Source organism: Sorghum bicolor, chromosome 6, assembly GCF_000003195.3.
Source record: "Sorghum bicolor cultivar BTx623 chromosome 6, Sorghum_bicolor_NCBIv3, whole genome shotgun sequence".
Lineage (NCBI taxonomy): Eukaryota > Viridiplantae > Streptophyta > Magnoliopsida > Poales > Poaceae > Sorghum > Sorghum bicolor.
The window spans coordinates 54,381,164-54,403,075 of record NC_012875.2 but is presented as its reverse complement, the minus strand read 5'-3'; the positions used below and the strand labels follow the sequence as shown (position 1 = coordinate 54,403,075).

At 44.3% G+C, this 21,912-nt stretch overlaps 2 protein-coding genes and 1 pseudogene across 2 annotated transcripts; 2 read left to right on the top strand and 1 right to left on the bottom strand.

The window, feature by feature from the left end:
- Window positions 2,268-2,863, top strand: LOC8057681 (annotated as a pseudogene).
- LOC8060433 (probable E3 ubiquitin-protein ligase RHA1A) lies at window positions 12,162-13,227 on the top strand. The gene has a single exon (XM_002448335.2). It carries the CDS (start codon window positions 12,278-12,280, stop codon window positions 12,755-12,757), a length of 480 nt encoding a protein of 159 aa, XP_002448380.1. The 5' UTR covers window positions 12,162-12,277; the 3' UTR covers window positions 12,758-13,227.
- Window positions 14,980-21,674, bottom strand: LOC8057680 (MADS-box transcription factor 17). Its single transcript, XM_021462444.1, has 8 exons — window positions 21,439-21,674; window positions 18,193-18,274; window positions 16,666-16,727; window positions 16,388-16,487; window positions 16,127-16,168; window positions 15,750-15,791; window positions 15,485-15,633; window positions 14,980-15,389 (listed from the first exon to the last, which is right to left on the bottom strand). The coding sequence occupies exons 1-8, from the start codon at window positions 21,618-21,620 to the stop codon at window positions 15,341-15,343; spliced, it is 708 nt and encodes a 235-aa protein (XP_021318119.1). The 5' UTR covers window positions 21,621-21,674; the 3' UTR covers window positions 14,980-15,340.

Genomic DNA, 21,912 nt, shown 5'->3' with positions numbered 1-21,912 from the left:
AGCACCAGTAAACGCAGCGTGGCGCGGCTCTTCGCTCGGACTCACAAATGAGGAGGAATGGTCGGTCAGAAGGAGGAGTACGTTGTGCTCTGCCGGCCTGCGAATCTGCGAGACGCGCAAAACGGGCCTTGTTTAGGCCCTGTTTAGTTCCCCATTAAAAAAATTTTCATTCATCCTATCGAATCTTTAGACACATGCATGGAACATTAAATGTAGATAACAAAATAAACTAATTACACAGTTTAGTTGAGAATCACAAGACGAATCTTTTAAGCCTAGTTACTTCATGATTAGCCTTAAATGCTACAGTAACTTACATATGCTAATGACAGATTAATTATGCTTAATAAATTTGTCTTGCAGTTTCCTGACGAGCTATGTAATTTGTTTTTTTATTAGTTTGTAAAAACCCTTCCCGATATCCTTCCGACACATTCGATGTGACACCCAAAAATTTTTTACCCCCAATCTAATCAGGCCCTTAGTTCCGAAAAAATTTCAGATTTCGCTACTGTAGCACTTTTGTTTTTATTTTACAAATATTATCTAATCATAAACTAACTAGACAATTGCGTACCCCCGTGCCGTGACGTCCGGGCTATGCGTTCACGTCCGAGTCATTTTATAGGGAACTATTTTTTTTAAAAAAAAAAGAATCATCATTGGCCTTGTTTAGTTCCCAAAAAATTTTACAAAATTTTTCAGATTCTCCGTCATATCGAATCTTTAGACACATGCATGAAGTATTAAATATAGACAAAAATAAAAACTAATTGCACAGTTTGGTCGAAATTGACGAGACGAATCTTTTGAGCCTAGTTAGTCTATGATTGCACAATATTTGTCAAATACAAACGAAAGAGCTACAGTGTCGATTTTGTAAAATATTTTGGAACTAAACAAGGCCATTCATCAAGCGAAAGGTTTCTAAGGCTAGTCTCATGAGAGATCATTTGTATTAAATAAGTTGCCACATAAGGCAGTGTATTTAAGAAAAAGAGAGAAAATATGAGTTTCATCTAGATAAAACTCTCTTGGCACGGTTACCAACTCCCTATGAGTCTTGGAATTAAATGCCTATGAAATTATAAAATAAAACTCTTCATTAAAAAAGGTATATTTTATTCAAGTTTTATTTTATTTCACTTGACATCGCAGTCTTGAAAACCGTCCAGTGAGACTAAGGCCTTGTTTAGTTCATCTTGAAAACCAAAAAGTTTTTAAGATTCCCCGTCACATCGAATCTTATGACACATGCATAAAATATTAAATATAGACGAAAACAAAAACTAATTACGCAGTTTAGCTGTAAATCACAAGACGAATCTTTTGATCTTAGTTAGTACATGATTTGATAATATTTGTCATAAACAAACGAAAGTGCTACAGTACCAAAAAATGAAAAAACTTTTCGGAACTAAACAAGGCCCTGACCTGAGGATACGTAGCTCAGGTGAGTTCAGACCCGTGAATTCGAGCGGTGAAATGCAAAGGTTTCGTTCGCTTCTCCAATGGACCCGAGCCTGGACAGGTAAACAGGGACCATTGCTAACACGTAACATCGAGGCTCCGGTAACTGTAGCACCAGCCTTGTTCGGCGACGGCGTGCGTGCATGTATCGCCGCCCGTCGCTTCGCTGTCTCCGCGTGGGCGCCTGCCCGGCTCTGGCCCCGGCCCCTGCGTGCGTCCACGGCTCCACGCAGCGTAGGCCAGGCCAGGTCCCAGCGCTGTCGCGCTGCGTCGTGGATTTGGTTGGACGTGGACGTCTGTACGCTGGCAGGCGGCAGCTCGCAACCTCCGGTATTGAAGTATGGATCCATCGCACGCACCAAACAGACTTCATAATCGCAGTTTATAAAAGAAGCGCATGTTGCAAAGCAAGGCCTCGTTTAGTTCACCCTGAAAATCAAAAAGTTTTCAAGATTCTCCGTCACATCGAATCTTGTGGCACATGCATAAAATATTAAATATAAACGAAAACAAAAACTAATTATACAGTTTAGCTGTAAATCACGAGACGAATTTTTTAATTCTAGTTAGTCTATGATTGAATAATATTTGTCACAAACATACGAAAGTAATATAGTACCGAAAACTTTTCACTTTTCGGAGACCTTATTTAGTTCGGAAAAGATTTCGGATTTCGGTAGCACTTTCTTGATACGCAGGCAGCAGTGCAGCACCAAGCGGCTGCATGCGCGCTCGATCAGGCATCTCAGTGAATCAGTGATACGCTACCGCCTACTACACGGCCATGCATGTCGCCGATGAGCAACCCTAGCTTCGATCACAGCTACGAGCTCCCTCTGCGGCGAAACCTCCTGCTTCTGCTCGACCTCCTCGGCCGCCTCCGCTTCATCGCCGAGGTGCTCCTGGACCGCCTCGGCGTCGCGTCGTGGCAGGGTGAGGTGCATTTGCCCGGACAGCTTTGGGGTTGGGGCGGAGAGCATGCCAGCGATGCCACTTTGGAACACTTCCTTGAGGCGAGGTTGTGGGAGACCGGGACGCGGTCGCCGCTCACGACAACGCGGTACAGGCGGCGGCGGGTTGCGCTTGCGCAGCCGGCGGACGGCAAACTGGCCGCAGAAGGCGACGCCGAGGGCGCGGCGGCCGTTTGCGCGATTTGCGTGGCGGGGCTGGAATCGGGGGATCTCGAGACGGTCGTGGAGCTGTGCAGCTGCTCGCACGCGTTCCACGACGCGTGCATCGATGCTTGGGTCCGCAGTGGTGACGACGACGCGGCCACCTGCCCGCTGTGCCGCGCGCCATGTTGCCCACGGCGTGGGACGACGACGGGCGGAGAGCAGAGTTTGTCTCGCGTACTGAAAGGGGTCTGTGTCTCTGTCCCTTAATTTCACCGTGATATATCATAGATAGATATAAACGTACACATATGTACCAGAAAGATGCAGTGTGCATGTATTCGTGCCGATCGATCGTTTCCCTTGCACTACCAGACAGTTGCGTCGATCGTGAGTGTACGGACAAAAACTTTATAGTTTAACAATATGGATATAATATAATTAGATCACTAAACTATGATAAAATAGTTGGCAGTGTAGAGTGTTGGGACTGTTGTATGGACTGAGCAGATTAGCAATTATATATAACAATATATTATGCATGTACATGTTACCCCTATGCACCTACTGTAGATCCGCTCCTGCTACCAGAGCTGTGGCAGTGTTGGTGCAACTAAATCAGGGCCTTGTTTAGTTCTAAAAAATTTTGCAAAATCGACGCTGTAGCATTTTCGTTTGTATTTAACAAAAATTATCCAATCATGGACTAACTAGGCTCAAAAGATTCGTCTTGTCAATTTCGACCAAACTATGCAATTAGTTTTTATTTTCATCTATATTTAATACTCCATGCATGAGTCTAAAGATTCGATGTGACGGGGAATCTAAAAAATTTTGCAAAATTTTTTGGGAACTAAACAAGGCCCCGATTGTGTTTGGTAGTGATCCAGATTCTCATAGAAATGTGTCATATTCAAATTCTCTTAACAAATGTTTTAGATGATGAATCAGAACAACTTTATGACACCATTTGGCTGTTAGACTATATTTTGATTCAATAAAAAATATTTTAAAATAAAAATCATATTATAAATGAAAATATGTTTTTTTTACTTTCTATAGGTGAAGAACAATTTGAATACAACTCATTTAAAGTTGTTCCACTCAAAATGGGTTAAAAAGGGTAATCGGAAAAATTTTACAATCACTAGTGCATACACAGGGGCTACAAAGTACAAACTGGATTGGTTGAAACTAGGGCTGAGTCGTTTCACGTGTCTAGTGTCAAAAGGAGAATCGTTTCCCCTGGATTTTGGAACGAAACTCGTTTGGCAGTGACTATTTCACCTTGCCAAACGACCCCTCAGATTCGCTATTTTCAAAAACGTGCTGCTACCCCTTTTTGCAATTGCATCGTGAAACCATCGTCGTCACCCTAGAACCCACTATAAGTGCTTTAGCTGTCATTATTGTTTAACCCTTTTCTTCCTCACACTAATTGTTTCATCTCTATTGTTCTCTAATGCCTTTGGCTTGTTGCAAGACCTACAATCACACTGGTTGAAGCCAATCTATCGTCTGATATGATATAATATACCACTGATTCTACTATTGTCCATCCTAGCACCTAGCTCCCACAGGATGGGACTTCAATGGTCTCTTCCAAACCTACCAACGTTGATGGTTGTTTTACGCTAAACACCAAACAAAACAATACATGCAACTGCTGGTGTACCATGGTATGATTCGCTCCCGCACTGCTCTCATGTGGGGCGACTACATGTGGGGCTCATCTCTAGCTAATTACTCCAGTTTATACTAATACTCCTATTAGCTAGACATGGCGGTGCACATTTGACTCCTATAACATGGTACCACAAAGTATGGTGTGAAACGTGCACCATTATTAGTCTCCTCCATTTGAATTGGCCGTCAGCGAACCGTATATTAGCCAAGCTCGTAAGGACCACTGGCCTGGGCATACCATATACTATATCGACGTACACGGTTAGTCGGTTATCCATCGTCAACAACGCCGGTGCACCTGCAGGCTCGAGCTGCTCGGTGCGACGGCTACCAGACTTCTAAAGAGACCGGTAACCGGACAAAATCTTTGTGTTTTGTTGCCTGCAACACAAAACGTGTTTTGCGTCACATAGACTGTAACACTACCGCTTGAAGATTTACCAGTTTTTTTTTTTTGCGAAAAAAAGATTTACCAGTTGTTCGATACTAACTAGTATATATATGCATATCCAAACTGACATACAAATTGCATGACATTCATATGGTAGCTCGGGGATTTATTTATTGGTTAAAGTTCATTACTCAACCTTCAACTTGATGGTCGCGGTTTTGAACCCTGAACTATGAAATCAGGTCACGGGCATCCTTCAACTATAGAACAAGACAAATTTAGTCCTTTAGCTTGTTTCAAAGATGATTTTCTATTTTTTCAAAAAACAACAATAATAAAAACCTAATAAAATCTCTAAAATATTATGACTAATTTATTTAAAATTAGAACAAATATGAAACTAACTTTTTCAATGCACTTCCTTGTTTTAAACCCAACCTAATCGGGCACTTCCTTCGGTGCAATGCCTAAATACATGTAGTGGAGCATGGCCTCTGGGAGGTTGGTGCCGTTTTTCATATCTTTCAACATAATCGTAGTCCTAGATCCTCTTGGTTGATCTGCAGGAAAATAATAATGAGCATGACAACGAGCAATAAAAACAATAGAATAGAAATAAATAAGTTCCAAATAACTAAATAAATCACCAATAGATAGATATCAATTTAACAAAATTGTACTACTTTTCGTATTTTCTTATTAAATAAATTAATTTATATTTTTTATATTATTATTATTTTTAGAAAATAAAATCGCATTCAAAAACAGTTAGAGAACCAAATTTTCTTGTTTTGACAATAGAAGAACGTCCGATGACCCGTGTCATAGTTCATGCTTGAAATTAAAATGCCATATATGTGAGTTGGAGGTTGGAAAAAAGGATTTTTATCCTTATTTGTTGGATGGCTCAAGAGAATGATCAACGTTTCTCCTCACGAGATGTCATGTCCATGTGTATGATTACAGGACTGGACAGTAGCTTGTATCTAAATACGTCCTTTTCTCTATCATGTCCATGTATATGATTACTTTCTTGGCCCTTTTGTTTTCAAACTTACCTATATTTGGTCCGAAAGGAATCTTTAGTTCCTTACTATATGGTTCTTCCAGTATTTTTTAGACTTAATGGCATTAGGTCAATTGTGAAACGACGATTTTGCCTATAGGTGAAAAATGGATCAGTGTAGAGTTCAGTTTATCTATGTTTAATTTTAAAAATATTTCGCATGGTGAAAAATTACACAAAATGAGGATTATATTATTTTTAAATATGGAAGCAGAAATAGGATAACCTTAAACCATGTGAAATATTTCTTAGAACTAAACATAGACAAACCGAACTTTGCACTGATTTATTTTTCATCTAGGGGCAAAATCTTCATTTCATCCTTGAGTTAACACTATTAAGTACAAAACGAATGGAAGGGACATATAAGGAACAAGATAGCTTTCTGGCTAAATAAGTTAAAAAATAAAAGAGCCAAGAAAGTAAGCTTAACTTTTTTCATGACAAAAAAAAAGAATTCTTTCAAGAATTTCAGTACTATCCATCAATGTGACAGTGTTTATATTCAATTTCATTTGTGCTAATAATCACATGCAGCTATAGTTCGATGTCTATAGTGGATTCCTACTTGCTAGCTAGTCCCGCAAGATGTTGTATGTTGTTAACTTCAGCGCTAATTAAACAACGGACATTGTACCATATCTGGTTGTAACAGTAAGCTTTCTTCTTCGGGAAAAAAATGTATGCTCCCTTTTTCTTTCACCGATCCATAAAAAAATAGAGTTTATGGTGTCGTAGAAAAATCATTATATATCATAATGTATTCTAGGCACCTGGATTTTTTTCCTAGGCAACACCATATTGCAGTCAGACGTGGATTAGACGTCTCTTATTCATCTTTAACCTTTTTCTGACAAAAGAAAAATTATATTAAATTAATACAATTTTTTTTGGTTTGTGTATTGCGTCCAGTTCGATAATGCCCCGGTCCACCTCCTGTCGGCGAGCCCATCCTTGGCAGTCTCCCAGGTGCTATGTCTCTCGCCTACTGTCCCGCCCTAGTGATGCAGAGTCATCGGGCTGTCTGCATGGCTTCAGCTCCCTCACACTTTTCCTTCGCAATCAGGGTGTCTTTAGAGCAAAAATCTTAAGGAGTCTTGTATATAGATGGGCAACGGGCCGGCCGAGCCTAGCATGACATGGCGCGACAGGGCCCAAGAGCCGCCCTAGGCTTCATGCCATGCCGACGGCCCGAGCACGGCACTAGGGGCCCTTTTCTATGTCGGGCCGGCCTAGAAAACATAGTCAAAATGATGGGTTGGGCCAGCCCAAAGCCCATTGTGACGGAGAGAGAGGGAAGGAGAGCTAGGGGGCTTGGCGGCAAAGGAGGCACTCGTTGCCTCGCATGATTCTGGCATCTGTGACCGGCGTGCTCACCGCCAAGGCACTCGTGGCCATCCTCCCCATAGCCAGCGGGGTCGAGCGGACGCGGAACATCGGTGGCAAGGCTACGGCTATTGGTGCTCGAGGCTGGCCACCTGTGTACTTGAAGCCACCAAGCCAGTGAGTAGGGAAGAGGAGTCGATGAGGCCGATCGCCGCACATGGAGGAGCAGGGCAATTGAAGTGCGGTGCAGCGAGGAGCAGGGCGACCATGTGTTGGTGAGTCGCGATCGTGAAGAGCCGAGTGGGAGGAGTGTGGGCGTGTGGCGCAAGTGAGGAGGAAAAGTTAGAGTTAGGGTAAAGAGGCCACTATACTATAAGCTCTTAGCAAGCTATGATGGTTACTGGGCCACCACCGGGCCTATCTTAAAAATAATGGGCCGTGTCGTGCCGGCCGCCCACGACCCTGCACATCGGGCCGTACCAGCCCGAGCCTGCACAACACCGGACTGCGCCGTCCATCAGGCTACAAGCTACATGTCCATATATAGTCTTGTAGAAAAATATTCTTCTCTAACAGTTTAGTTAAAAATATTAATAAAAATAAAAAGTTAACAAATATTCTTCCTAAGGCCTTGTTTAGTTCCCAAAAATTTTGCAAAATTTTTTAGATTCTCCGTCACATCGAATCTTTAGACGTATGCATGGAGTATTAAATATATATATGAAAATAAAAACTAATTACACAGTTTGGTCGAAATTGATGAGACGAATCTTTTGAGCCTAGTTAGTCTATAATTGGATAATATTTATCAAATACAAACAAAAATGCTACTATTTTTATTTTGCAAAAAAAATGGAAGTAAATAAGGCCTAACTCATAAATTTCCTATTCCTCCTCCATCGCACGGTTTCAGAGGGCACGGCATTGTTTTCTGGCTTGAGATCACGAGTGTTTCCGTCAATATGGTTGTGCATTACCTCTACGGCTCTACCCGCAGCCCTGCTGCGGTGCTACCTGTGCCCTCCCTCCAGTGCACCACTTGCTGCAAACCTGCAACCTCCCTATCGTGGGCCTGCAGCCAGAGCCTGCACCGCACGCCCAGCTTGCTCTGCAGGTGCAGGTCTGCATGCGGTGCCAGGTGATGGTCACCGGCGGAGCACTGACTGGGCTAATGGAAGGGCGGCGGCAGTATCCACGGTCCACGGATTAGCTCCAGACTGGACAGAAAATAATTTTGACGTGGACCCAGCTTTAGGCCTTGTTTAGTTTCCAATCTAAAAAACTTTTATCCATCACATCAAATATTTTAAACTTAGTTAGTCTATAATTAGCCTTAAATGCTATAAAACTTACATGTGCTAACGATAAATTAATTAGACTTAATAAATTTATCTTATAGTTTTCAGCCGAGTTATGTAATTAGTTTTTTATTAATATCGGAACAGTCCTTCCGACATCCTACGAAACATCACACTCAAAATTTTTTCCCTCTCCAACTAAACAAGACCTTAGATTTTAGAAAATTAAAATAGAAAACTGTTGGAGAGAGACAAAATATAAAGTTACTACAAGTCCATTCGCTTATCTAAAAAGTATGTTTGTTGATTTATTGTGAGAGAATAATACTGCTGAATGACTCACAGATAAGCTTAAACGAATATGCTATGTCCTTTCTTAACTTGCTAAATTTATTAGTTTAGCTAGATAAATTGTAACAAATTCGTGAAGATTCTAGTCCTGTTTGTTTGAGCTTTTAGTCGCATTTAGACTACTAACTGTTCCAAAAGTCAAATAACTCCCATAAGCCAAAAGCCCAAAAGCTATCCGACTTTTGGTTTTGGAGAGCTCTTTAACTTTTGAAATGTTCAAAACTTGAGATCCAAAAGCTTCTAATAAGCGCAAACAAATGGGCTGCATACTCATTTTTCATATTTGCAAAATTGAGTACAGTATGAAATATATGCAAGACATGTCTAAATACAACATTCTAGACCAAGATCAATATATACATTGTATATTTCATCAACTCCACTCACAGCTCCTAGTCTCTTTTTGCAGTTTGAAAATCTACGTAGTATTATGTTTTGTAGTACAAAATCGTACTATACATGTTATCTTTAAATCTGGGTTGAGTTATAAGTTCATCCTTATTATTATAACCCTGACAACGAACCTGTCGCCTGAGAAGATCTAAGATTTAGACATCTATATTATAAGAATATATATGAACGGCCATCCATTTTAGTGATTAGAACTCGTGTCAATATTACATGGGAGATATGATATCACATCATCATATATACAACAACACTATATATCACATATATATTCACCCTTTTTCTAGATGACTAAATCAAAGAGTCGAAGACTAGACCTTGTTTGGCATAACTCTAGCTTCAAGATCCATGCGTATTAGATACATAGTTTCTAGTTGGTAGAGACTAAATTAAAATGGTTGAATTTTTTATATGCTTAATCAAAACTATAGAAATAAGGTGAGTTATATAAAATGCACCAAACATATCTGCAGTTTTAGATCAAGATTTTCTAAATTTGCTATGATTTTTAAGAAATTTAGAGATTTTCTGGAGCTATATATAGCTGCACAGAGACAAGTACTACGTTAGGAGACTCTCTGTGTCTGAGGGCACGAGAGCTCCCAACCCCCGCCCCGGTTCCCAACCCCCGCCGCGACGCTCCGGCCGCCGTCGCCGCCCTCCTGGCGGCGGCGGCGGCCCGCCCGGGCCTGCTCCTCCCTCCCCCCTCCCCCCTCCTCCTCCCCCACGCTCCTCTCCCCCCTCCACTTCTTCCCCCTCTCCCGTTGGCCTAGGGGCCTGCGGCGGCGCCGTCTCGTCGCGCGGCGGCGAGGTCTTCTTCGGGGCGGGCCCCGGTGGCCAGGGCCGGGGGTCTGCCGGATCTGGGCCCTTGGCCCCCTGCCGTCCGGCGGCTTCCCCGGCGTCGGCGTCGGCGTCGGCGAGACGAGGCCACCGATGGACTGGAAGGAGACGCGGGACGCGCAAGGGCGCCCCGGCGGCGGGCCACGAGGAAAAGGAGGAGGGGGGCACCGACGACGACGGCGGCGCCGTGAGGTGGCAGTGGCACTGCAGGGAGAGGGCTGGCGTGCGCGCGTTCGTGACGCAGTTCCGGGTGCCGGACGATGCCCAGCCACCCATCCTTCGGCGACGACGGGCTCCTCCGTGGTGGTGGGCGTCGGCGGCCTGGGCCGGGGGACGGCCGGAACTGGGCCCCCGGCCCCCCTGTTCTGCTGCTGCTGCCACCTCCACCGTTCTCCTCCGTCGGCCGGCCTGCCCGTCCTGTCCCCGGCGTCGGCGGCTTGTGGGACGGCCGGATCTGGGCCTCCGGCCTCCGATCTGGCGCGACTCCCCCCGTTCCCTCCGTTGGCCGGCCTGCCTGGCGTCCGTCTGGGCTCCGGCGTGGTCGGGGTGGGGTGCAGGACGGTTGGGCTCGTTCGGGGCGGCTGCTAAGGCTTTCGGCACTTCCTCCACGGCTGCGGTGGTCATCTGCTTGGCGGCGGACGGCTACGGCGGCCGGCTCGCCTCGTGCGCTCCCTGCATCGTGGTGATGTGGGCAGCTGTTCGAGCGGTTCGCCTTCGGCGTCATGGCGGCGTGGTCGGCGTTTTGGAGCGGTCCGTGCACGAGTGGGTGGCGCTAGGCGAAAGCCGTGCCTTCTGGCCGACTATGGCGACGCCTTCGGGGCGTCGTTTTCCTCGTTGGAGGCATATGTCGTTGCGTACCCCTCCTCGGCCGACGGCGCTCGTCCCTTCTGGGGTTGATGGTTGCAAGGAACTAGGGCGCCTCGCCCGTATGGGACGGCAACGGTGGCGCTCCCCGCGTCGCTTCCCTTCTTGAAGGCGTTGCCGCCGAAGTTCTTTCTACGCGTGGCCTGCTGCCCGCATGGTCCCTCGGGCGCCGTGCCGAGCCTTTTCGTGCTTCATGCTGCTCTCCACTCAGGTTTGCTGGCTAGTGTTTGTTGAAGCTGCAGTTGTGCTCTTTCCGGTGGATGCTTTGCCACCGAGGTGTTTCCGGCGGATGCTTTGCCGCCGAGGTGCGTTGCTTTGCCACCAAGGATGCATCTCCGGCAGGTGGGTCGTTGAGGTTGCTGAGGTGGGGACGGATGCTTGGCCGTCGGATGGTTGCTTTGCCACTGAGGACGCGTCTCCGGCTGGGTTGGTCGTCGAGGTTGCTGAAGTGGAGACGGATGCTTGGCCGTCGGTTGGTTCGCTTTGCCACTGAGGACGCCTCCGGCTGGGTTGGTCGTTGAGGCTGAAGAGGTGGGGACGGATGCATGGCCGTCAGTTGTCCTTTTTGTTGCGGCTCCGAACACTGCTGGCTACCTAGGTGTTGAGTTGTTCTTCTTGTTTTTGGCTTAGCTGTTGGGGTGGTTAGGTGGAGGATCCCCCCTCAGGTTTCTTGCTTTTGTTTGTGTTCTGGGTTTTAATGGTAATCCTTGGATTACTTGCGAACTCATTGTATCGGTTACCTGCCGTTTCTTTCGGCTCTTCTTCTTAATGAAAAACACGTGAAGTCGTGATCTTGAAAAAATATATAGCTGCACTAAACAGGGCCGTACAAAGCTACCATAACGGACGATGCATAAGGATGTTCATGGCCATACGGGCAACCTGAATAAAACCATATCACACATTCAGACGGCAGGCCGCCGGAAACCCGAACACGCCGAACCCATGGCTGTGAACGTGATGGCATATGCCCGTCGGGAAAAGCCGAAACGGTAGGCGTGTCCCTGCCGTGCGATGCACCGTTTCTTCCTCCGAACAATCATGTGCCGTGACGACGACTTCCGCCATTGCGCTCGCGCGCTTTGCATGAGCCGAAACACACCCCGGCCCCGTACGACACCTCGCCGGCCCTCCGCTCCGCTCGATCGCGCGCGACGCGCCAAACCTGGCAAATAGCCCAATGCACCATGCCATCATCCGGTTCCGGCCACGACCCTCGACCTGTATCTAGAACGACAGCCACGCTGCACCCGCCCCCGCGCGGTCCACCAGCCCTTTTTGCGCACCGTGCAGAGCACGAGTGGACGACGAGCCACACACCGTACCCCTTTTTCTCTCTTTTCGGTTGCCTCGTCCCTATATATCCACACGGACGGACCCCGCGCCTCTCTGTGCCCTCCGAAACCGAAACCCGAGCCAAAGCCAAAACTACACAGACGCGCATGCACGCGGCGCCGGTCAGATCATGACCTTCCCGCTGGTCTGCTACTGCAACGCGGTGCCGCGCCCCGTGGCCGCGCTGTTCAAGCTCCTCCACGCCGTGGCGCTGGTGTTCGTGCTGGTGCTCTGCTTCCTCGGCCTCTACGAGTTCCCCTACGACCCCGAGGACCACGCGCCGGTCATCAACGGCCCGCCCCGCCGCCCGCGTGGGGACGCCCCGAGGCCGGAGGCGGTGAAGCAGCGCCTCCCGCTCGTCGAGTTCCTGGAGCTGTCGTCGTCATCGTCGTCGTCGGGGGCGGCGGAGCCGACGTGCCGGGTGTGCCTGGAGAGGCTGGAGGCGACGGACGAGGTGCGGCGGCTGGGCAACTGCACCCACGCGTTCCACACGCGCTGCATCGACCGCTGGATCGACCTGGGCGAGGTGACGTGCCCGCTGTGCCGCTCCCACCTGCTGCCGCGTCGACGCGCCGGCATACTTGGCATGGGCATGGCACGCCTCGGCTAGTCGTCCGTCCGTGTTCGTCCCTGATTCATTCTCTTGCCACGTAAGATACGTGCCCGCGTGGTTGGCTTCAGGCCGCGCGGCCGGTACGCGTACAGATGCCACTGGTGCCGGATAGGGGCGGACCAACCGCGAACTGATTGCGCGCGATTAGGACGACGATCGACTAACCACCACCCTGATGTTGTTGTGTCGATGGATGGGCGCAAGACAAATTAACTGGAGGTTGGCATAAAGCATACTTGACGCGATATATTATTGTGTGCCGGCGTTGGACGGGCAACGCTCTTGTATTATTATATATCAGAAGAAAATCAAGTTACAAACTGTTTTGGCTTCGGGGCGCAACCGTGCAAATGATGTCCACGCCGGCCAGTAATTTGGTGCCTGCTCTGGTGTGTGGAGCGTTCAGCTTCAGAGTATTGTTTAAATCATTATTTGGAAAATCATTCAAATAAAAATCATTTTTAATATTTTTTTCCACTCTGCAACAACTTTTCTATATCTTGTGTACACTCTCAATTTTTGGCTAGCCAAAAATCTGGAGAAGAGGTTGTGTATATTTAGATATCCAATTAGATAAGTTGTTGGGGTATACTTTTTAAATCAAAATCTCTATTCCTAGGAACATTTCCAGCACTACTACCTAAAATGAGCTCCCTATTTTTTTTTTATTTTGGTAGCCATCTAGATTGGTACTACTTATTTCTTTTATTATTTCCTCCAACAACACTACTTAAAACATGCCTCTCAAATTCATCATGGTAGAGGATAACATGTGAGACCCACATATCATCTTCTTCTCTTATCACCATATAAAAAAACTCAGCCATCTCCATGTAAGCTTGCCATAGCCTCATGGGAAGGGCCAGCGGGGATGGGAGGAAGCCGATTAAATTGCTCATCGTGGAAAAATAGATGTTAGCTAATCGTGTTGTAATATTAGTGGATTTCTCTTCATCGAGCTATATCAATATCTATATTATATTTATGCTTCCATACTATAGGTCCTTCAAAAAGAAAAAAAGACAATATGCTGCTATATAATGAGATCTTTTGGTGACCCAGAATAAAAATCGCCCGCAACCACATCTTATACATGCAGATCGATGTAACTCTACCATTGATGCCTTGATGGATCAGGGCCTTAATGTTGGGAACCTGATTGATCTCATCTAACAATGCAAATAAATGGAGAAATTAAGGGCGGCTATGCACGTTCCCGTCTTTTGGTTATATAGGTCACATTCTCCGCATATCATGGCACGTATCATCACATCTGAAAATCGTGCAGCGACGGAATAGCAGCCGGACTTTTTTGGAATAAGCTCGTACATCGATCGGTGTCCGTGGACTAGCTAGTACAGTACTTTGGAGCGGCCAAATTCAGACTGCAGTGCATCGCTGCACAGCTTTATTTTCAAGCCGGAATGCAGCGAGCATTTCACGATGGCAGCTTTGATCAACATGTGCGTGCGCGCGCAACGGCGGGACATGTGCCAACAGCACTCAACCCATCGCGCGCTGAACAGCTTCTATTTTTCATGACAGTAGTGTACACCTGACCTGACCTGACTATTGATGTGTACGTGGCACAATAATTCACACCACATATTTTGTAAGGAATATATATAAAACCAATATTATAGTATATGGTATGGTATGATAACGAGTGATCCTAGCACAGTAACACCTCATTGTCGTATAATAAGCACGCACTCGCCTTTCAAGCAACGCCTGCTGCTCATATATAATTGCATTAATTAAGTCGGTAACTGTTGAATTCATTAAGTAATCTGGCCTTCACCATACTGTTTGGTAATAAATTAGATAATAAACTCCCGTACTATGTTTCTTTCAAGACTACAGGAGATGTGTTCTACTCATGATCGCTGCTGCTTCTTGTCTTTACTCAGGGAAGAAGGGGGGGGGGGGGGGGGGGGGGGGGGGGACTGTTGCTTTTACCCTTGAATTCAACTGATCAATCACCCAAATGGACGATGCAAAGATTCGCAATATTCAGAGTACAATATACTACGAGTCTACATCTGCGGCGGTTAATTTGACATTCAAGCTAAGGGCATAGCTTTTTCATGGGTTTTAAACAAGATCGGCCGAATTGAAATAAAAGACGACCACCCCCTTCAGTTCAGGTTGCTGCATCAAACCGGAAATATAGATTTATATATATAGTCCTACTCGATGATCTCCGAGATCAACAGTTGGCCGATTGAGATGAAGGCAACACTATGTACATAGAGTACGCTCCATTTAATAGGCCCTTGAACTGAAGTGTTGATTCTAATCCAAGAATCAAAGGACAAGGAAAAGGCTAGCTAGCACAGTTCTGAACAAAAGAGAAGCTAGGGGGCACATATGATTGTCAGAGAGAACAGTGCGTGCATACCATCAGCTAGGGCCAGCATGCAATTCATGGTATCAGACTATATCACGATATAATTAAGTTTCATGGTTTGCCATACTAAACGTACGACATCTTTATTAATTCGTTGCTTCGAATTCCATGGATCGAGAACAACTCAAAGGGCCCAACCGAGCATGAAGTGGTTGTTCTCCTCTCCTCCTTCAGTGTTTACTTCGTCTTGGCTTGGCTGCTGCCTCAGCAGCAACGAACCTGTACCATGCACAGATCATAGGAGTTCAAATATTGCTTATTAGTCCGGTGCTTTCAGATTCAATCATAGTGGTTTTATAGTAACCTAGCCTTACCCGATTTGCAGAGTGGGTTCACAGTCCACAGCAGCAGCTGGTGGTTCAGCATTTGGCGTGGAAAGTGCCCCGCTGTCGCTGGTTATTGCTGCGTCAGTAGCCCAGGATGTTTGGACGCCCCTGTAGTTGCTGCAACCTTCTGCTTCCAGCTGAATGTTTTGGAAGATGTATAGTAACATTCCAATAAGGCATATATATGCATTGTTGTGAACGTTGATAAGTATATACATATATATCAAATAACCAATTAGCCATATTTAGAGACCTTGTTTTTCAGTTTCTTGTTAAGCTCATCAAGTTGGCGCTCCTGCATTCAGTTCAAAACAGATGTAAGCTTATACTTCATGCTAAACTCTACTTTATGAACTGTTGATCAACTGACACCGTAGAATATAGATTGTAATACTATAAGGAATCTTTGACATGCATTTGCAACAACTTCAGCAAACCGAGTTGTCCATCTGATGTGTGTACATGTTCTCTGGTATAAGGCCAGATGATGCACAAACACAGTCAGTCTTGTGTTCTATTTTGTCTAAGAAATTGCATGATGTACTTGTCATTTTAAATGCAAAATATATTAATGATTTACCAAATATGATAGAAGACAAGGTGAGAGTAGAGATTGGGTTCAGATAATACCTTTCGACGAAGCTCATCCATCTGTTCCATCATCATTTGAGTCTGAGATGAAGATAAAAGATATTCAGGTGCTATGCTTAATTTAAGCATGCATAGTTACTTCCATCATGCACCTCGCACATTTATTATTAGACTTGTAATATCAAAATCAAATTAATTATTCCTCTCCGTTGCACAATATTTCTGCACTATTATACTACAGAGAAACATACAATACTTAGTTAATCAACAAGTTAGAGGGCATTGGTGTAGATGGTGAACCTTCCGGTGTCGAGCCTGTGACAGAGAATCTTCAAGTTGTTTTTCCAGTTGCTGCAGCTCCTTTATGCTCAGGGGCCCAAGGTCCTCACCAAGCATGTGCCTTTGAGACAAACACTACTGCGTGTGAGTATAGTTGCAAATTGCAATGACAAGTAATTTTTTACAAGGTCATGCATAATTAAAGAATGTAAAACACAACCTTTCTCTTGAATGTCTGTTTCTTTTGGAGTAAGAAACTTTTCAATGATCATGCAGGTAATGATCATTTATATTTATACCTCTGAGAGCGTTGGAGCGATTCAAGCTTATCCTTGAACCTTGACATTTCTTGGTACCAATTCTGAAGTTCAAATGAAAATAAATTAGGGAGATGATAATATCATGATGAAATAGCAAAACGGCTGACATTGGTACATGCAGAATAGTCGTTAACTAAGGCCCTGTTGGCGCTGGTAAAGTTTAACTCCCGTCACATCGAATATTTGAACACATACATGGAGTACTAAATATAGACTATTTATAAAATTAAAAACACAACTAGAGAGTAATTTACGAGATGAATCTTTTAAGCCTAATTAGTTCATAATTGGACACTAATTGTCAAATAAGATGAAAATGCTATAGTACCTGATAAACTTTAACACCCTCAACCAAACACCCTCTAATGCAACACAATGCATTGGCATTTTGACCATTAAGCGAACAAATTTAGTACAATTGAGAGCATCGCTAGCAATACTACCTAAATGTCTATTTAGGTAGCCACCTATTCTTCAACTACTTAAATTTTACTTCTGACTCTAGCAGTACTACCAATAAATAGGCTACACAAACTCATCCTAGTAGAGAATGATAGACAGGTCCCACATGTCATTCTCTCTTCTGTCTTCTTCTCCACGGATGAAGTCATCACCGAAGGAGGGGAGTAGAGGCGAGGTCAGTGGAGCAACAACCGCCATCGTGGAGGTCGGTTCTGCCCGGCCGCCATCGAAGGGAGCAGGGGCAGGCAACATTAGGCATAGGAGTGGCTACGGCTACCGTCAGAGGGAGCAGGGGAGGGGTTAACCAACAATGCCTGATGTTTCATAAGATCAATCTTTGTAAGTTTTAACCCATGCATACTTTAATTTCATAAGATCAATCTTTGTAAGTTTTAACCAACAATTCATCAAAATTTACGCAGGACTAGTATACAAAAGTTGATCAATATATTCATATAACAAAGGGGTAATATTTAAGTTGGGTCGATCTTTGTAGGAAGTTGGTCTTTATATCCTGGTCTTGTGGTTTTCGGCCTTCCTTCCACTAAAAAGATTAGGATGTGACATGTTTTTTATTCTTCTAAAATAAAGCTTGCGGCAAAGTTCTTACCGTCCTTAAAAAAAAGATAATATCATATTGATTTGTGATACCGTCCTTAAAAAAAGATAATATCATATTGATTTATGAGAAATGACAATTTATTAGATATGAATAGTTCTTTTAAAAAATGTATGCATATAGCATATATTGATGGATGGAGACAATACAGAATAATAAAACTGTAATAACAAGACCACTTTTAACTAATACGTTGTCATTGACATACTGTAGAGCAACTGCAGTTTTTTTAATGTCCAGAAAATAAATGTTAGTATTTTTTATTAATTACAAACTATTGTCATCAGCTAAATGAGTAATGAAAAATAAGATCTTTCACAGAGATACTGCAGTGCTTGGAGTCCTGTCTAAAAAATGAAACAATATATAGCAGTCATTTACAAAAGTTAACATAATTAGATTGGTTGGCTTGAAGCTAATTGTACCTGAGGTTCACCACCAAAACTAGTGTTGGAATCTTGAGCATTGTGACAACAATTATGGTACTTTTCCAAAGTCTTATTTACCCTGCCCATAGAGAAGTTATACTAAAATAAATGATTATACATATAGGTTATACCTCATATTTATTATTATTTTAAATTAATTGATTATGCATTAATAAAATTGTGATCAAATAAAATTAAACAAACAGTAAAATTCATATTGTGTTTTTTAAATCTGCATGTTTTCATGATTAAAAACCCTATATGTGTTCAGTCATGCATTTAAACTGTACACATGTATATGTATGGTGGATTTGTAGTATGCATATATCTACACCATTCAAAGCAAAATTAAACAAACAGTAAGAGAGCATTAATTAGAAATTAGAGAAGGCCGAAAGAATGAAGTGACTTTTTATGCACCACAAATTAGAAAATCCTTGATCACTACATTTCTTCAAACACGCTAATGCATTTAGAGCATACATTGACCAAAAGGAAGAGTTGCGGTACGTTTATATCCATATTCCATACAACTAAAAGTTCCCTATATAAATATGTAATGAAATATTATAGGATTCACAAAAAGAGTCATGAAGTATATATTATTTGAATGTTTGTGATTATCAATTTAATTTTTTCCATGTTTTTGAAATATATGTGGACACAAAAGCACCATTTTTTATTTTTTTGTTTAGGAATAAATACAAGATATAAATCTTGACACACAAAGTCCATTTTTAGAAGAAAAAAACTCTTACAAAGATTGGGAAGATAAGAGAAACAGAACACAAGATCAACAGTTTTGCAGCTGTTTGTTAAAAAACTTTTAAAAGATTTTCAGCGAATAAATTGAGTATGGATTGAAAGAAAATGAACTACTTGGGCATACTTCGTTGACAGTACATCAAATAAGTTCTATGTGCCAGCAGATAAGTTAGGAGTAACCTCAAGGTGGAAATCCACTTTTGAAAAATAATTATTGATGAACATTCGTCTTGTATAATCTAGCTAATGCATTAATTTGAGGGAATAAAATTGTAAACAAGGACGCTGGAAATTAAATAAAAGAAAACAAGATGAAAAATATTAAAGAGTAGGACCAGATATATATGTGATCCCTTGTGGCCTCAACATTTTGTATATATATTAATATATCAAGTAAGATATTGTCCTTTACACACAGATGAGATCTCCAGTATTCTTATTAGAGCAAACTAGGGAGCATTTATAGACACAATGCTGGCTTCTCTAAAACAATGACGAGAACTTAAACAAAAGGAAAGGAAACAGAAAATTGTGAAAAGAACATGCATGCGATTCAGTATGGAAGTTTACCTTAAAGAAATAGCAAAATGATTTACTGCAAAACGTAAGGAAAAATCAGTGGGAATCAAGGCAACGGTTTGGCCCAGTAGGGTCTACTAAATGGAGCAGTAATGCTTTGACTCTGACGTCCCGCCGTTTCCGGACGTGGTGCCCGCTCACTTGGCTTTCTGTCGCTGGTGTCTATCCGCATGCGACTCTTCTCATCCACTCATTTCCGTCTGCATGCAGCTCTCCTCATCCACTCATCTCAAAATATCTACCGCATGGCTCTTCTTGCCCACTCTCTCTCCTACTACTTCCTCCCTCATTGACTTCTCTCTTCTCTCTCTTAGAAATCCACCGTAGCCTTCCATGGCCCCAACCTGGGAGACCTCAACTCAGTGCGGTGCCTTCCCCCATCTCCCTCCTCAACCGAAGCTCGAGCACGCAATAGGGGGATCTATGGAGGCGGCATCCTCTACCCATCTCGAGCCCGATGTGCGTCCTCCACTCTAGCGTGTCGTCCCCCACCTCGACGCCGGCCATGGTGGCTTTCCCGTGGTGGATCCATGGAGTACTGGCCTTCCCATGGTGGATACATGGAGCACGATGCACATCCAGTAGCGTGGCGGTCTCCTCCACCCAATAGGCGATGGCGGCCCATCCCCAATCCCATCCATGGAGGCGGCTCAATCTGCACCCCCGACGGCGCCCCCAACTCATGTGCCTCCCCTCTTTCCCTTTATCTCGTGGCTACAGTGGATTTTGTGGTGTTGCAATCGTCTATCCGAGATGTTTTAGTAGTCTATTCGAGATGTTTCAGTAGTAGTTCTTTTGTTGTTGCAATAATATGTTTCTTAGTGTGTTTCAACTTCTTCGTCCTAATGTTGCTATAGTATTGCTTTCTTTGCGGTGTTGCAGTATGTTTTAGTTGCTTCAATCTCATGTTGCAATAGGTGTTTCATGTTGTTGCAGCAGTTTGTTTGGTGTTGTTGCAATAACATATTCATAGTGTTTAAACTGGGTCAACTTATTTGTTGAAGCACTTTGTTCAGTGTTATTGTATAACATATTCATGGTGTTTCAACTGGTTCAACTTATTTGTTACAGCAATTTGTTCGGTGTTGTTGCAATAACATGTTAATGTTGTTTCAGTCGTCGTTTCATTATATTGTTACAGCGCCAAGCAGGGGGGGCTGGGGGTGGGCTGTGGGAGTGAGCTAGCGATGGGTAGAGGTGCTGGGGGACCGACGAGGTGGGGGGGGGCGGATCTCGTGGGTGTGGAGAGCGGAGACGGTTCCTTTTATCTCCGTGCGGGGGCGGGTGCAGTCAGGTTCCCATATCTACTTTTTTAATTTTTTTTTCTCAGTATGGGGCGGATGGGGGCATGATTTGTACAAAAGCTTGGCGTCCGGACACTAGCGCTCAGATCGGACGTCCGGACGCTAGCAGTACTGTAAATGGAGAACTTATTACTCCCTTCCCATTCAAGATCACACTGTCATGAAAACTTGTGATCGTACATATCCGGCGGCCTCATCATATTCTCCTACAGGCGCATAATTAAGGCGCAGTCACAGACTCACATCGATCTCACACCAAATGCCAAAACAAAGAGTGCTATTTTTTCCAATTTTTCAGAGAAGAAGGAAGAGAGGTGACATACATATAGCTAGGTTAGGGCGTAATTTTATTTTATTTTATTTTTGCAGAAGTTTCCTCAACAAAGATAGATGATGTAGCTAGCTCTCCGTCGTAAAAAAAAGGAAGAAACGAAAAAGGCAGCAAGTCAGGAACACCGAAGAACAAATTAAGCATGCAGCAACCATCACCTGGCACAGATCTGCGAGAATTGCATATTTGCATGAGCGATCAATAAAGACGACGGAGACGGGAAACATACACACCCGGTCCACAGATGCATGCATGCATATATACCCTGCGCTGCCGAACTCGTAGAGCTTGCCACGGCTGGAGAAGACGATGAGCGCCACCTCGGCGTCGCAGAGCACGGAGAGCTCGTAGGCCTTCTTGAGGAGGCCATTGCGACGCTTGGAGAAGGTCACCTGGCGGTTGATCTTGTTCTCGATCCGCTTCAGCTCCACCCTGCCCCTCCCCATCTCGCCCTCGCTCGCGCGCCTCGATCTCCTGTCTCCAGGTCCCCAGCACAAATTAAAGCTGCCTGCAACTCTCTTCTGATCCGATCCGATCCGATCCGCTGGCAAAACTTCCTTAACCTTGCCGGTGAGAGCTGCAGCGGCAGCCTGCAGTGCCCACCCTCCCTCCCTTTTGCTTTCAGAATGACGCTAGCTACCCCCAGCCCAGCAAAACTACGGTCTACGGAGGAGTACTACGTAGTATTGTCTCTACACTCGTCTGATCGTCTCTCCAGCTGCCATGCCAGCGAGCTTT